This window comes from Camelus bactrianus, chromosome 13 (assembly GCF_048773025.1).
Source record: "Camelus bactrianus isolate YW-2024 breed Bactrian camel chromosome 13, ASM4877302v1, whole genome shotgun sequence".
Taxonomy (NCBI): domain Eukaryota; kingdom Metazoa; phylum Chordata; class Mammalia; order Artiodactyla; family Camelidae; genus Camelus; species Camelus bactrianus.
In genome coordinates, this window is record NC_133551.1 from 27,467,557 (window position 1) to 27,484,903 (window position 17,347).

General features: G+C 34.2%; 1 protein-coding gene across 2 annotated transcripts in view; it reads right to left on the reverse strand.

Moving 5' to 3' along the window:
* LRRC7 (leucine rich repeat containing 7) overlaps positions 1-17,347 on the reverse strand; it is a 428,908-nt gene that overhangs the window by 222,521 nt on the left and 189,040 nt on the right. For both annotated transcript variants that reach the window (XM_010963422.3, XM_045522878.2), the window contains exon 5: positions 5,670-5,748. In XM_010963422.3, the coding sequence (XP_010961724.3) occupies positions 5,670-5,748 (79 nt within the window). The remainder of the gene's footprint in view (positions 1-5,669; positions 5,749-17,347) is intronic.

The window sequence follows — 17,347 nt, forward strand, 5'->3', positions numbered from 1 at the left end:
TCTCTTAATTTAAACCAAAACCAAAATGCTTCTTCAGAATTTGTGAAAGATAATAAAAGGAGCCCAGGAATTCAAATACTATTGTTATTCATTCCCATATGTAAAAAGGTATGTAGATAATACTTACTTACTTCACAATTGCTGTGAAGATGAAAATGAAATAATGTCCTAAAAACCTGAGATATGCTAGATTCTCAATAAATGTTGGTCCTTTTTGTCTCATTGAGAAGTTGTTATTTTCAATTTTATTGTAATAATTTTCACCAGTGATTTGGTTAAGGCATTCAGACTATGCTATCAAGTTCACATCAAAAACTAAAGCTAATCAATAATACTTAAAACTATAACTTTCATATCCCAGGGCTTTCATGACTGAACTACCTTGCAGATTTCTTGGATCAAAGAAAATAAACAGAAAAGCAATGAAGAAAAATAAATGAAACCTAAGTCTGTTTTTTGGAATAGAGTAATAAAATTGATAAATCTCTAGTATAACTGATCAAGCAAAAAAAGAAAGAAGACACAAATTATTGACACCACGAATGAAACAGAGAGCATGACTAGGGAACTTATAGATATTTTAGGGCTAATAAAAGAACATTATGAAAAAATGAGATGCCAATAAATTTGAAAATTTATATGTAATGCACAAATTCCTAAAAAACACAAACTACCAGAAAATCACTCAAGAAAAAATAAGTAATTTGAATAGCCCTATAATTATTATAAAAATTAAATTTGTAATTAAAACTCTCTGTAAAGAAAAGTCCAGGAGCAGATGGTTCCACTGGCAAATTCTTCCAACATTTAGGAAAGAAGAAATTCCAATTGTATACAATCTCTTACAGAAAATAGAAGAGAACATTTCCCAACTAACTATTTTTATATAGCCAGTTTTACCTAGAAACCAAAACCAGACAAAGAAGTTACAGGAAAAAAAAAATCTTTGACTAGTATGTCTCATGAATATAGATGGGAAAATCCCTTACAAAATATTAGCAAATCAGAGCCATTAATTTATTTAAAAAAAGTAATAATTCATGACCAGGTAGGGTTTATCCATATTATTACATCAAAAGATTCTCTTTTAAAGCTTTGACAAAATTCTGCATTCATTGATAATAAAACATCTCAGCAAAACAGATATCAAAGATTTCTAGGTGGCCCCCATGAACTTCATTTCCAAAAGTTCATGCTGTTGTAAATCTTTTCCTCTTGAGTAGTGGTAGGATGGTGATTTGCTTCTAATCAATGGAATGCGGTAAATAGGATAGGATATCATTCTCCTAACTGTATTATGTTATATGACTCCATCTTGCTACGATATTCACTCTACTCAGCTGCTGGCCTTGAAGTAACAAGATGCTATGTTGTGAACTGTCTGTGGAAAAGGTCACCTGGCTGGGAACTGCACCAGCCTTTAGGATCCAAGAGTGGCCTCCAGCTGACAGCCAGCAAAAAGCTGGGGCTCACAGCTTTATAACAGCAAGGAAACAAATTCTGCTATTAACCTGAGTGAGCTGGAAAATGGATTCTCCTCCAGATGAGAATACAGCTTGACTGATGCTTTGCTGGTAGCCTGATGGATCTCTTAAACAGGGAACCCAGCAAGAGCATGCCTGACCCACAGAAACTTACAAATAATAAATCTGTGTTGTTTGAAGCCACTAAGTGTGTGGTAATTTCTTATACAGCATTAGATAACTAACACAGATTTTGTTATCTGGAACTGGGATTCTGCTGTAATACATCCCTAAAAACGTGGTGTGGTTTTCAAACCAGAAGTGGTCAGAGATGGCCTAACTATTGAAGAGCATCATAGAGAAAGCCTAGATTTTCTTAAAAAGTTTGGAAGTAGAAATCTAAATGTTGAAAGCCTTGCTGGTAAGAGCTCAAAAGGAAGTGAGAAATGGGTGTTGAAAATTTCTTCAGCCTGATAATGGGCATGTATAAAAAATCAACTAATTAAGTAATAATCATATATAATGCTGAAAGTCTGAATGCTTTCTCTATAATATTGGGAACAAGGCAATGATGTCTGTTTTCACCTCTTCTATTCACCATTGTACAGGAGGTCCTAGCCAGGACAATAAGGCTAAATAAATATATAATTAATTAACTAACAGATTGAAAAGGATGAAATAAAATTGTCTTTATTCACCAGTGGCATGATAGTCTACACAGAAAATTGCATGCCTTCCCTTGAAAATCTACAAAATATTTACTAGAACTAGTAAACAAATTTGTTGAGATTGCAGGATATAAGGTCAATATACAACAATCAATTATATTTTTATATATCAACAATAAACAATTGAATAATAGAAAATCATTTGTTATTGCCCCCCAAACATGAAACATTTCAAATAAAATGAACAAAGCTTGTATAATATTTGTATGCTTAAATCTATAAAACATTGATAAAAATTTTTAAAAGATCTAAATAAATTATAGAAATAAGTATGTCCCAGAATAGAAACACTCAATATTTTTGACAAGTCAATTCTGCCCAAGTTGATCTACAGATGCAATACAATCCCTATCAACATTCCATAAGGTTTTTATGTTTTTGTAGAAATTGGCAAGCTGATTATAAAAATTATATGGAAAGGCAAAGGGCATAAAATTGCTCTAAATAATTTTGATAAAGAAGAACAAAGTTGAAGCACTCACATTCTTTGTTTGTATGAATGTCTATAAAGCCACAGTAATTAAGGTAGTATAAAATGAATGTAAGGAGAGGCATACAGATTAACATAAAAAATAGAGAATCCAGAATTGGACCCAAACACATATGACCAATTGATTTACAAAACAGGTACTAAGATAATTTTACAAAGAGAGGATAATCTTTTCAACAAATGATACTGGAACAACTGGATATCCATATGCAATAAAAATTTAAAAAATTAATAAATAAAAGAACTATGACCCTCACATCTTACTTATATACAAAAATTAACTTTAAATGGATCATAGATCTAAGTGTAAAATCAAAACTATAAAAGTTCCAGAGGAAAGCATAAGGGAAAATCTTTATAACTATGAATTTGGTAAAGATCTCTTAGGGAAAAGAAGCACAAACCATAAAAAAAATATAAATAGGGCTTAGTCAAAGTGAAAATCTTTTTATCTTTGAAAGTCACTGTTTAAGAAATGAAAAGATAAGTCATAGGAGCAATTATTTGCAAATAAGTACCTGATGAAGGACTTTCAGCAAGAATTTATAAATAATTCTTACAATTCAACACTAAAAAGACAAGTCAACAAAAATGAACAAAAAATTTGAACCTTTACCAAAGAAGCAGAACAGACAGTAAATAAATATGTGGAAAGATGCTAATTTGACATCAGAACTGTGAAGTAAAACCACAGTGTTATATGACAATGAGATACCATGTCTATTAGACAAGCTACAATAGAAAAATAAACAACTGATAGTACCAAATGCTGACAATAATGAGGAACAATGGGAACTGTTATAAATTGCTGGTGGGAATGCACAATAAAATTGTTTTGGAAAATAGCTCGGAAATTTCTTATAAAGTCTAACATGTACCATACTACCCAGAAAACTATTCCTAGGTGTTTACCAAATAGAAGTGAAAACATGCTTACACAAACACCTGTATACAAATGTTTATAGCCACTTTACTCACAATAGCCCCGGACTAAAAACAAATGTCTATCAACTGATGAATAAATAAACAAATTGTATTATATTCATACAATGGAATTCTACCTAGAAATAAATGGGAACTTAGTACCAGTTCTTGAAATGCCCTGAATAAAGCTCAAAATCACTGTGTTAAATAAAAGAAGACACAAAGTATGACACCATTTATACGATATTTTGAAAAAGGCAAAACCATAGGGACAGAAATCAGATCAGTTTTATCTTGATTATGATGGTGGTTTCTCGACCGTATACATTTGTCAAAATTCACTGAGCCATACATCTAAAAGAGTGAATTTTATTGTGTGTAAATTATATTTTTAAAAAATCTGAACTTAAAATTGGTATACTATTTATGTTGACTTTTCTTTTGAGTAATTCCTTAATGAATTCCCAAACTTGTTTTTAGTGTTAGGCATTTTTGATGAAATCGGTATATTTATTTACTTTTAAACAGTTAAACATACGAAAGGAATTCAGGGATATAGTATTTACTCATCTCTTAAAAAGTTAAATATATGAAAGGAATTCAGAGACATAGCCAATAAAACTATGGATTTTAAGCATTTTAAAGATGTAATTTATCATCTGACTTTCACTTCCAAAGATCTGACCATGATTCCTATTATGGTGAATTATTAGAATTAAAGAACTAGAAATCAAAACAATTCATCATCTGCCTTACATTATGACTTAAGCCAAGGACACGGCTGTAGTTTTGATGTGGTAAGTTAGCAATATTTATTTCTTTTTTTGAGAAAATTGCATTCTGGTCTAAGCGTTTTGGGGAATGCTTTTCACAGGATTTTTTCCTCCCTCATATTCTACTTTTGAGGTAGAAAAGTTATATCTTTCAAACATATTTTATTGCTTCATGTTCCACACTGTCTACTACAGGCCTCAAATTATTTCACAAACCATTCTCTGCAAAGAGACTCAGCTAAACTTCTATCTCATTCTTTTACATTCTATTTCATTTCCAGTATCATCTACAGCAGCTTCTCATGATCCATATAGAAACCATCCTCACTGCTCCCTCTCCTCAACCTCACTGGTGAAAAATTTCCCTTTAAATTTCCTTTGATAAACTTCCTTTTGTCTCCTCCCAGTCTCCCTAATTTCATGTGGACAAGGGACTGAGGGATTTTTCTCAAATCCTACTGTCAGGTTTTGTATAATTAAAATTCCAGTCTTTCTTTGCAACTCATTATCTGCATCCCAATTTCACTGATTGGTTTCAACCACTTCCAATATTACTACAACTTTCCAGATTTTACGTCCACTTCCATTGTTAAGTGACTTTAGCATTTAGGTTCATGGCTCACCCAATCCATTCACTTCAAGGTTTCTTGAACTATTCGATGCCACAGTACACTCTATCACTATGACATAACGTGAAACATGTGTCACATGCTAGGTCTTCTGTTCCCATGGCATTTCTCTACCAACAGATCATGAAACACAAATGTCCTATTTCTGATCATAGCATCTTTACTATCCACGTCTTCCATTCGACTAACCTCACTGAATTGGCTTTTTACCCTTCCTATAATCTCTGGTACACAAATACTCCCTTTTTCTGATCATAGTTAATTCACTTTCCAGTTTGAACCACGTGGTCAGCTATTTTCATGCACCTTATACTCTTTCACTCTCTTGAACTTTCATCAGAACCTAATTTTCCAGCATGACCATAACTAATAACTATTTTCTTAGTTGCTCTTCCATGGAATGTTGCCTGAGATCCACAAAAAATGGTTTGCTTCAAGATAATGCTATCTTGTGCCAATCAGGCTTTCATTGTTACTCAGCAACATTTTTAATCATCTTTTGTTGAACTATTCTGATCTGATTATTCCTTTCTCATTATTCTATTAAATTGAATTTTAAATATAGTATTTAAAATTCATTTACTATGTGAGTTTCCTTTATCTTGATACATATTATCCAATGGAAACATAAGTATAAATAAAATGTAATCACTCATACTCACTTAGAAATGGGATTGACACTGGCTTCAATAATTGTTAAACACTTACAGCACTTTATGTTTTCTGGAAATTCTTGTACACCTAAAATTAAAAAAAAAAGGTACATGAAAATATACTAAATGGTAGTTCTAATATTAAGAATAATTAAATCAACACACAGTGTAAACATAAGGATAATCATAAGTAACAATATTAACTTAATAATATAATACTTTAGTGTCAAATAATATATATATACATTTTAAAAATAAAATTTGAATGTTAAATAATATTTTATGATTGTACTAATTTCAAATTAGATATAAAATTGAGAATAAGTTAGCATAAGGCAGATCTTGGCTGTTTACTAATCTGAAGAAATAAAAATAGTTGGGTTTATTTAATTATAGTGCTGCTACTAAATAAAGAAGAAATCAGCAGATTATAAGAAAACAGGGAATAAAATATTTGCTTCCTTCATTTATAAGACTGGGAAGACTGAACAGGTACATGTGAAAAATACCTAAGGACAAATCACAAAACGAATAGATATTCCCAAACTAACAAGAAGCTCTGACACATTTTATGTGATTCTTCCTCGTTGGCACAGAGCGTAGCTCTGCATCTGTCTGAGAGGGTGAAGAGGTGAGAAGCCCTTCCTGGGGTCTTCTCTGGAGTCTCAGAGGTAGCCAGCCTGGCTGGCTGCCTCAGGGAACTGCTCATCTGCTGTCACAGCTGTGCTGCTGGCCATGTGACAGCAAAGCACAAGTTTTTCTTACTGAGAATCAGTATAAGCCACAAACCTAATCCACACATGTGACGGTCAGAGGAATAAAAGATGGGAGGATATTTCCAATCGATCGACATAAATGAATTAAAGACACACTTGGCTCTCCAGATTCACGAGTTCCACATCCACGGATTCAACAGAGGGCAGATTAAAAATAGTTAAAAAAAATTCAGAGAGTCCCAAAAAGTAAAACTTGAATTTGCCACACACTGGCAACTATTTACATAGCATTTACACTGCATTAAGTAATCTAGAGATGATTTAAAGTATATAGGTGGTGTGTGTAGGTTATATGTAAATACTACATCATTTTATAGCAGGGACTCGAGCACTTGCAGATTTTGGTATGTGCCAAGCTTCTGGAACCAGTCTGCCACAGACACTGAGGGATGACCGTAATAAACCCTCCAAAAGTTATTAGAGAAAACAGCTATATGAAGCCATTCCTATAAGCCTGCAGTATTGTCTGCTCTCAATTTTTGAAACTATTAAAGGGTACAAACATGTCCATAAAGTACTAGTCCTGCCAAGGACTTCAGATCTGACAGAGGATAAGGAACATTTTTGTGGCAGAATTTATTTGAACTTTTTGATGGCAGATAATCGAGAAAGAAAACCCTCCACCCTCCTGGATTCCACTGACCCAGAGCACCTTGACCACAGGACCTCGAAGCCCATGAAGCAGCAGGAAGACAGGCAAAGCAAACTGGCTGTTGAGCACTGCAAAGTAAGAGTGCAAAAGACGGTGTGGGGATGGTTCTCAGGCCACTTCTCCCTAGGAGAACTTTCACCAGAAATGATGCTGCTCTAAAATTACTGCTGAAGTATGTTTGCTTCCTAATGAGAACCCAAGGCAGTCTGGGAGTGCCATATTATGTATGAATTGAATGAGAAAGGCCAATTCTCTTTTCCTGGAAAGGTCATAACACCCGGAGCTGTGCTCATTAACTGGATGTTAAAAAAATGGCAAAGAAATCAAAACGCTAACCCTTGTTCTATCCTCAACATTTCCCCTTAGTATTCATATTCACTTTGGACATCTGCCACCAGTGAGGGCATAAGGCTTTTTCGTTTCTCCCTTTAGTATTTTCTGTTCGGTCACCAATCTGGGCTCGTTACACATGGTGTGCCTGATGCCTTGTCTCCACAGGTGCCTGCCTCAGGATGAGCGTTCCTTAAATTATGTGTAAACCAAGACACGGAAGCAAATTAAAGTCCAATTTTAAAGAAAAGACTGCATGTCTTTATCTTCTACTGAAAATGGGCTTCCCTGCTGTGGTGAAAATGCTACCACATTATTTGTTTAAAAACTTGTATCATGTTGTTTACAGTTTAAACTTAAAATTCTTTGGAGCGGAGTCTACTGGATTAAAATGGAGTCCCAACTTTATCACCTTACTGGTTGGGTAACCCTAGGCAAGTTATTTAAATGTTCATTGTCTTCCTTTCCTACCCTGAAATATGGTTATTAAATGAATGGCTTCATCAGAGAGTTGCAGTCGGGATTGAAAGAGATAATGCAGATAAAGTAATTGGCACAAAGTGCTGCATATATGTCATCTATAATATTAGAAACAAATAAAAGCAGAGGGTGTCCCTCCACAAAAGAGTCATGTCAGAATGAGCTGGCTTGTGTAAGTTTGTAAGGCTTATCTATTTAAGTGAACAGCAAAGAGGTAGCAATTAGTGTGCTGAAAGAAGATCTCAATATTTAATCAACATAATAGCTAAGATAAATGCTCTTGCAGACGGGAAGTAAATATATATATGTTTGTATATTATAATGTAAATATATAAATTAACATACATAACCAGTCTATGCTGAGCAATATTTTTGTATTTTTGTAGAGTTTTTTAATAGCTATCTTAATTGCTTATGAAAGTTGGAACACATTTGGGAGAATAGATTGTCATGGGACTATATACTATTTACTGTGTGCACTAATATATGGGCCTCACACTTTAGGAAAAGTTCTTGCAGCATATCTTCAACTGGTAGTTCAGTCTAAACATGGAGAAGTAGTATGCATGGTAGTTAAAAACACAGGTTGGAAGGATGACTGAATTTAGGATTGCCACTTAACTAGCCATGTAATCTTAGTCAGATATATTTGAACGTCATTTACTTATTTCTTGCTTAATTCAAAGGGTTGTGCTGAGTATTTGATAATATGAATGTAAAGCACTTAGTGTCATGTCAGGCACTTAATAAGGACCTAATAAATACTAGATAAAATTCATGTATTAATAAAGAGGAGAGTTAGCTTACACTTCTTTATTATGCCACAGTGTAAAATAATTTAAATCTCTTAATAACCCTGTGAGGAAGATATATTAGGCAATATTATTTTCATTTTATGGATGAAGAACCACACATTCACCAAGATTGGGTGACTTATTTAAATACCTAATGGGTGTTTATAGATGGGAACGGATAGCGGTGGGATGTAACCAAATTTTTTTACCACCATATCTTTTGTTCCTTTTTTACTCTATTATGTTTTCTTGCTAAAATTGTGTTGGATTTTATTGTGGAGCCCATATTTTTATTAATGAATATTTGAGACTGGCCTGTCTGGTCCTCTGAAACAGTGTTTGATTTATTTTAAAAAAAGGTTATATATCTGTGTATATATATTGATGTATATAAAAATACACACACGTACCCTTCAATTCTAAAAAACTTCGTACATATACACACATTTTTTAAGACTGACTTTGTTTTAATTTTCAAATTATTTATCCAGAAATAGGATGATAAATGATCTTCATTTTAACAATATATCTTATTCCAGCCATTTTTACTTGTGATCATTGTATAAAATAGATTCAAGCATTTGGAGGTCATACAACCTAAGTTTTAATCCCTATTTGTCAGGTGAGACATCACATAAACTTTCTAACAAAGAAGGAACTCTCTTCTAGAGGCATCACAAGTTCAATTCTTTTGGGAATCTCTGGAGATTCAAGATCATTGTATTTAGCTTAGATTTTAACCTACGCATAACAGCCAATAAGGACTGTACTCTAAAATAGCTACATGGGAAGTACTATATTTTATAGGCAAAATGATGCATTTAGTTTAAAAAATGGACAACTGCCCCATTCACAAATAGCAGATGATACTGATAAATGTTTACCCTTCAAATTAGGACACTGTGGTAACATTTTCTCGATACATTTACTTCCGTAACTATTCCATACAATCTATTCTGAATGTGTCCACAGAAATACTGTCAGATGAGAAATAACATTTCTGCATTTTAAACTTAAAACACCTTAGAAACAAAACTTTCAATGCAATGGACTTACTCAAAATTGTATTAACATAATATTAATATCTTGAAGAAGAAAAGATGTAATAGATCACTTTATCTGATTGTTTTCTTGGCCCTTCCCGTTTTCAAAAAAATTAGGCTGAAAAAGCTCCTGCTTGCTCAACTTTTGATTATTCAAGAACTAATCCACTCTGTGGGGTTTTAATTCCTCTATTTCCTGCTGCCTCCATTTGACCATTGTCAGGCATTCTACCACCAGAGAAGGGAGAGGAGAGAATTCTGAAATTATCAAATATGGATCTTTCCTGCCTAGCATGGGAGAAGTTGAAAGTCACGGCTAAATTTAAGTTTTAGTATATTCAGTTGATTGTTTTTATTTGGACCACTCTGTCTATTACTAATGCAGACAACCAAGTCTTGATAGGGGAATCTTAAATCTGTGACTAATATAGTTTTCAACTTTAATTATAAGATTATTGATGTTAACATGAAAACCAAAACTAAAGTGTTATTAAAATTGAGTTAGGTTTCAGTTGGTTTTAAGTTGATATTAATGTATGAAAGCAAATTTTTTTCTCAATACAATGGGTAAGTACGAAATCTAAATGTGGCAAACAATTTTGTCAGTATCAAATACAGGATCTGACAACAGCAATAGCAACATTGACTCTTATGTCACAAATGGAAGAGCCTTGAAAAGCAAATCTGAGTGTGACATTTCCATAACATATAAGCTATCCTTTAATCTCACATTCTGAATTTATTTATCTAATGTTATATTTTTTACCTGTCCCCATCCACTCTCTAGTCTAAATCCTGTCTAAATATTATCCATATAAATAATTTAAATCTATCATCTGAATGAAATTTATTCAACTATTTTAGTCCATGTCTTTCTTTTCTTAATGGCTAGCATTTTAGATTGTATTCTATCTGAAGCTAAATAAGACTGAAAAATAATGAGCCATAGCATATAGTTATAAGTTGAGAAATAATTGCTTTATCATCTTGTCTTATATGGTTCTCTGATATATAAGTGTAAGATCCCTGGAAGGGAAAAATCATTTATATATTCAATAAATATTTACTGAGTGTTACTCTGTGTTAGGGATTGTACTAAACATTGAGGATACAGTGTGAGAAAGATGGATACGTTCTCTTCATTTGTGGAGCTTATATTCTGGCAAAGGAATACATACAATAAACCATAGAGATAATTAATATAAATGTAAAATATAAAAATTAAATAGTATTTCAGCAATGAGACATGCTATGGAAAATATAATTAAAGCACAATAAAGATAGATCAGAAATGCCTGAAGATGTCAAACTTAACTAGGGTGATTAAGGTAAGCCTCACTGATTGGGAAGATGGTAGTTGAGAAAAGACTTAAAGATGGTGAGAGAGATAGGAGTATAGATACTTGGAATCTGAGGGTGGAAGGTAAGAGAATTTCAGGCAGAGGGAATAGACATTGAAGATGCTATAAAGTTTAATATTCATGGTGTGTTCTAGGAAGAGCAAGGAGGCCAGCATGGCTAGGACATAGTGAGGAAGAGAAGAGTAGCAAAACACTAGGTTAGAGAACTAATAAGGGTGTGTATATTGGGGAGATGAGGGTGTCTACTCCTGTGGTGTCTCTCAGGCCATTGCAAGGACTTTGGTTTTCACTCTGAATGAAAAAGACATTGAAGGACATAAGTGTAATAGGACCTGATTTATAATTTGAAAGGATCACTCTGGCTCCAGAGTAGGATGGCCTTTCTGAGAGGGAGGCCAATTAGAGGCCGTTGTAATAAACTGTTAGCAGAGTTGATGGCGGCTTGCATCAGAATGCGAGCAGCGGAGGGAGAAGAGAGTGAGTGGAATCTGGGTGCATTCTGAAGGTAAGATGAATAGAACTTCCTGATGGACTGGATGTAGAGTATGAAAGAAAAAAGAAAATCAAGGATGACTCCAGGTTTTTTGCCCTGAGCAACTCAAATAAAGAGCTGGTCTTGAACTTAGATGATAAAAACAATATGTGAAATAGGTTTTGGAGGGAAGGTAAACAGTTCACCTCTGAACATGTGTAATTTGAGATGTCTGTTAGACTTCTAAGGGCAGATGTCAGATAGGTTTAGGAGAGGTCTAGACTGTCGATTTTACAATGCAGGATTCATTATCATTTAGATAAGTATTTAAGCTATGAAACAAAATGTAAGCAGCAAAGATGTAAATGAAGATAATGAAGGAAAAAAGGACTAAGGACTAAACCATGAAGTACTCCAAAATAAGGATGAGGAGAAGAGGAAAAATCAACATAGCAGACTGAACAAGATCAATCAGTGAGATGGGAGGAAATAATAAGAGCACTGAGTTCTAGAAGTCAAGTGAAAAAAATATATAAAGTAGGAAGAATTGTTCAACTGTTTCAAATGATGTTGACAGGTCAAGTAAGATGACAACCAAAACTTGCCTTTGGATTTAGTAATAAGGAGATCATAGTGACCTCGACTGGAATGATTTTGGAGTAGACGGCTTACAGACTGGGATGGGTTTAACAGAGGATGAGAGGAAGTGAATTGTAGATAGAGAATATAGACAACTCCATCAGCAGCTGAGGGACTATTTATTAAGGGAAGAAGATCCAAGAAGTTTTCTTTAGAACAGAGGAAATAACAGCTTATATGCATGATTCGAATTAAAAAGTAGAGAGGAAAATCTTGATGATGTGGTAGAGACTGAGGAGAACTGCTACAGTGATATCCATGGGTAGACAAGAGAGGATGGTTAGAGAGAAACAGTAGCTCATCTGTACTAACAGGCAGAAATGAGAGAATATGGGTGCAGATGCTGGTAGATGAGGAGAGGATGAGGACATGTTGGAAATTATTTTTTGAGAGCTTTAATTTTCCCAGTGGAGTAGGATTAACAGCCATGAAGATGGGAGAGGAGGTGTGGGCGGTTTGAAGACAGAAGAGAACATGTGAAATAGTCACCAGAAAAGAAGGAAAGTCAATGGATGAAGGAAGTACAACACGATTTGGGGGAAGCATTAAGGCTTCAGAGTTGCAATCATGATTTTGAAGTCGTATCAATTAGTGTGATTGATTTCCGGATCAATTTTTTTGATCCTTTTTTTCCGGATCCTTTCAGCCACAGGTATAGAGCTCGGTTTAGCCAGCATTGTAATTTTACTGAGCATACACAGGGACATGAGAGAAAAGCAAAGGTGTCTAGGGGGTCATTTGATGATTGACCCTAAAAGTCAAGCCATGAAAAAAGGGTAGAGCAAACACTGAGGTTGAGAGAATTCATGATAAGTGGTGGTATTAATAGACTGGTGCTTCTGGTGGGGTCCCAGGAGGGTTGGAATGGTATAAGAGGGAGTGTTCTGGAGAGACAGGAGGATGGAGTCAGATGGCATTCTATTTCTTGATGTACCTAGATCAGACCGAGGAAAACAACAGAACTCACAAGTGTCTGTTAAGTTGTATCTAATTATATTTTTGCATCAATACTCTGAAGCAATGTAATAAAACTCTTTACAAATATGGAAAAAAACACATGATCTTAAGTACAGACACTTTGGAATTTAAATTACCTTTTCTAAGATGAGAACGGTAACTCTCCTCTTTTTTTTGGAAAATTATTTTGTGTATAAACCCACATTTCCCAAGGATCTTTGGTAAGTGAGGCAATACTGTATTAAGTAGGAAGTACTGATTAGAGGTATGTTTCAGGTGGGAAATCTCTTGTACAGTAGAAAGCAAAAACATCCAGCAATTAGATTAGTAAATTTGGAAGAAACTGTACAGGTCAGTCATATCTTAAGGAGAGAAAGAGAGAGAAAGGAAAAAAAAAAAAAAAGAGGAAAGAGGAAGAAGAACAAACAAGACTGGAATCATTTGCTTTACCTCCAGTCCAGTAAAGGGAGTTAAGAACTCAGCAGGAACCTAAGCAAGAAGTTAAAGGTCTCCTGCAAGACTCGGCTTATTTTAGTGGTATTACAAAGAGAAAAACCAAATGCGGTAACATAATCAATAGTTTGAGACAGTTACACAACTGATTCTTCCTTTGGGATACGTCTATGTGGAGAAAATTTTGAGAAGTCTTTATGACCTTGATTAACGATGAGTTCATTCACAGAGGAATGAAACTGACTTGGTCACAATGAGTTAAAATGACACCTGATGCCCTCTCCACCTTCTCACTGATTCAACAGTAAATATATTGAGTCCCTATTATGTGAAATTGACCTATGTAATCATCTTATTTCCTATTTGACTAATGACTTTTTCCTTCATTTTCAATCAACCACTTTGTTGAGCACTTACTATGCCTGCATTTTGATAGTGACTACCATGGGTCTAGAAACAGTGTAAGGTAGAGATGTTTGCTTTCTAGAAGTTTATACTGAAGCTGAGAGTGAGTATGAGAGGGCACAAAGTGCTTCATTACCAGTTCAATTTTGTTCTTTTACAAGTTCCAGGAATTACAAAAACACAGAAGACAGGCAGGAGACTCTGCTATGACTTTAGGAACATTTGTCAGTGTAGGTGACAGAGCCCAACACAGACTTCAGAAGGATGAGGGGGTGGGAGCAGTTCCTTCCTTCCTTATATTTAGATATATTACCAGATTGTAAGCTCTATCCCCCATTGAGTAAGTTCTGGTAACACATGTAATTATTTGCTGATTTTATTTCCTGAGGAAGACATGAGAAAGAGTTAAAAGTCCTGGCACCCAGCTGGGAAGGTGGCAAGAGAACAGATCTGGTTTTTTTTTTTTTTTTTTTTTTTTGCCATCCTATTTTTTAATGGAAACAGAGGGAGTCAATTCTCCATTTTAACACTATAATCTTGAGCAGAAGTAGATTCTGTTGAAACAGAAAATAGTCTCATAGTGAGGGAAGTGCTACTGATTTTCAGATAAATAGCACATTAGAAGTGTTGAAAGTAAGGCATTTAATAGAGCAAAATAATAAGCTTTACTCTAAACAAATGGCCTAATGATTTGCCAAACATAAAAGAGCACATTTATTGCTATTTGAGAACAACTGCATGGTAATATTTTCTCCCTAACCCACGTCAGCCATCCCAAAATAGACTGCCCTAAGAATTTATGTACTCTACCAGAGTTTCTATTCTTCTCTTAATACGCTCAAAATTTTAAAGATTTTAATCGTATAACTGGTTGCTCTTATCTTCTTCCTCTAGTGTGTTTGAGAGAAACTACCCCCCTTCAATGAAAGTTGAGGATATCATTTGTCTTCAGTGTTTTGCATGCATTTGGGGAAGGGGTGGAATAATTGGCAAGTTCGTAAAACACATAATAACTCCTTCAACTCTGATTGCCTTTCGTTACAACTAACAACAGTGATTTTGCCCACTGCGATGCTGCTCAAATCCATTCTTGTATAGAAGTAAGTTTTAGAGGATGAGAGAAAAATCACTTAATTGCTGCAGAATGAGGAAGGGCTTCCACATTAATTCATTTTCATTAAAGTCCTTGAATTACAGTGTCATAGTCTCTCTGAAGCTATGACAAATCAACAATCAGACTTAAAACTGAATCACTGCCTAATTAAACCTTACCATTCATTATCCTGCTTTATCATATAATACAATTTACTTCATTATGACCATGTACCAGCTCTGCAAACAGCCATAGACTATTTATTCAGACAACAGACCATCATAAAATGCATTTTCTCTGATGGATATAGGATTTTTTATTTTGCTGTTGCACTAAGTTCTAAGGAATAAAGGATAAAAGATCCATTGGCATGGAAAACTGATGGATCTCCCCATGGATTGCTGTATGTAATTTTGGGGAAAAGAAAGACAGAGAGGAAGGGTGATTTACAAGCAGCATGAATATTTGTCTACTTCTCTTTCCCTCTTTCTCTCAAGAAAGGTAAAAGTTAATGTATTTATTTTTTAAAAGAAAGAATAGAATCTTTATTGAACAAAAGAGGTTAAAATCTCACTTCCAGTTAATTTTGTTTCAGTTCATTAGTTGTATTCAATGTTCTAGTAGGTAAATGTTTCAAACATTGGGTGCTTTCAATGTTCCAAGTATATAGATACCACTAAGATAAAGTATGTGTCCTGGACAAGCCTATAATATAGTGAAGAATAAAGTATATTATTAGATGATCCCTAGTCCATACTCAGTAATATGAGAATATGTATTTTTATTATAAGCAACAGGATATTTTAAAAATTGACAATATCCGAGGCCACAATGTGAAAGTCAGTGAATAATGAGAAATCATCCAGGCCATCATGTGGTCTGCAACGTATTTCAATAAAAATAATATGACAACTAAAAAAGCTGCAAGTGTATTGGAATACTAAGACAACGGAGTAAACTATAAGAAAGTAGGAGGGGCATAATAAAATAGCTGCAGCATAAAGTAGAAAAGTAAAAGTTAATGATTGGAAATGAAACGATCAACCAGCCAATACTGAGACTAATAAGTCAAAAGAGTATTATTTGAAAGATTAGTAAAGTAGAAAAACCTCTGGCAGGATGGAGGACAAAAACATACAAGATAGATGGAACAATTAAACAATGTTAGGAATACAAAGAAATAAACAGTCACAGGTATGGTAGAGATTTATAAAACATGCAAGAAAAGCCTGTGGACAATGTTCCACAATAAAATTGAACATCTGGATGATGAAATAGATTATTTCCCAGGAAATTGTAACTTATGAAAAAGTGATTTAAGGAGGTATAAGGGTGCAAGGATGGGAAAGAAAAATAAAACCATCATATGCAAATGATTTTATACACAATAATTCAAAAGGATCTACCAGTTATATATTAAAATTTATAATTTAGCACTGTGGCTGAATGTAAGATCAAAATATCAAAATTAATAAAGTTGCTATTTGGCACTAACTAAAATTAGAAAAAAAATCCTTTTTAAAAGAAATATAATTTATAAAACTAGCAACTTAAACTACTTAGACATACGTCTAATGAAATGTGTGCAGATCTTGAAAGAAATCACAAAACTTTATTAAAAGATACAAAATAAGACTGAAATAAAGGTAAATACTATGTTCATGAATTATAATACTTACTATCACAAAGATATCAATTCATTCTAAATTAATCTTTAAATATAAGCCAATAAAAAAATTCTAATAGATTGTTTGTGAACCTCAACAATTTAACCTAAAGTTTATAAAGAACTGAATACCAAAAACAGCAAGACACATTTTAAAAAGAAAGAAGGAGGACTTGTCTTATTGGATAATAAAACCTAACATGAAGTTATAGTGATTAGAACAATGTGATGTTGGCACAAGAACAGTCAAGTAAGCTGATGGAGCAGGACAGAGAATTTGGAAAAAGTGTCTTGTTTGTTGTTGGCAGAGGCAGAAGCAGCTGCTCCAGAGACACGAGGGAAGGTTGCTGGAGGGACCACAGAGAGCCCCATTTCAGAGAGAGCAGGAGAGACGTTAACTTGGCTCTCCTGTGTAGGGGAGGACACACTGCGGAAAGGCTTGGTACAAGGTTTATGCACTTCTAAAGCAGCGCTATCATGCTTTACATCCTTCCCTGGAGACCTGGCCTGACAGGATGGGGCGGGGAGGGTTCTTTCCTGAACAGAGAAGTTACTTTTTCAAAGAT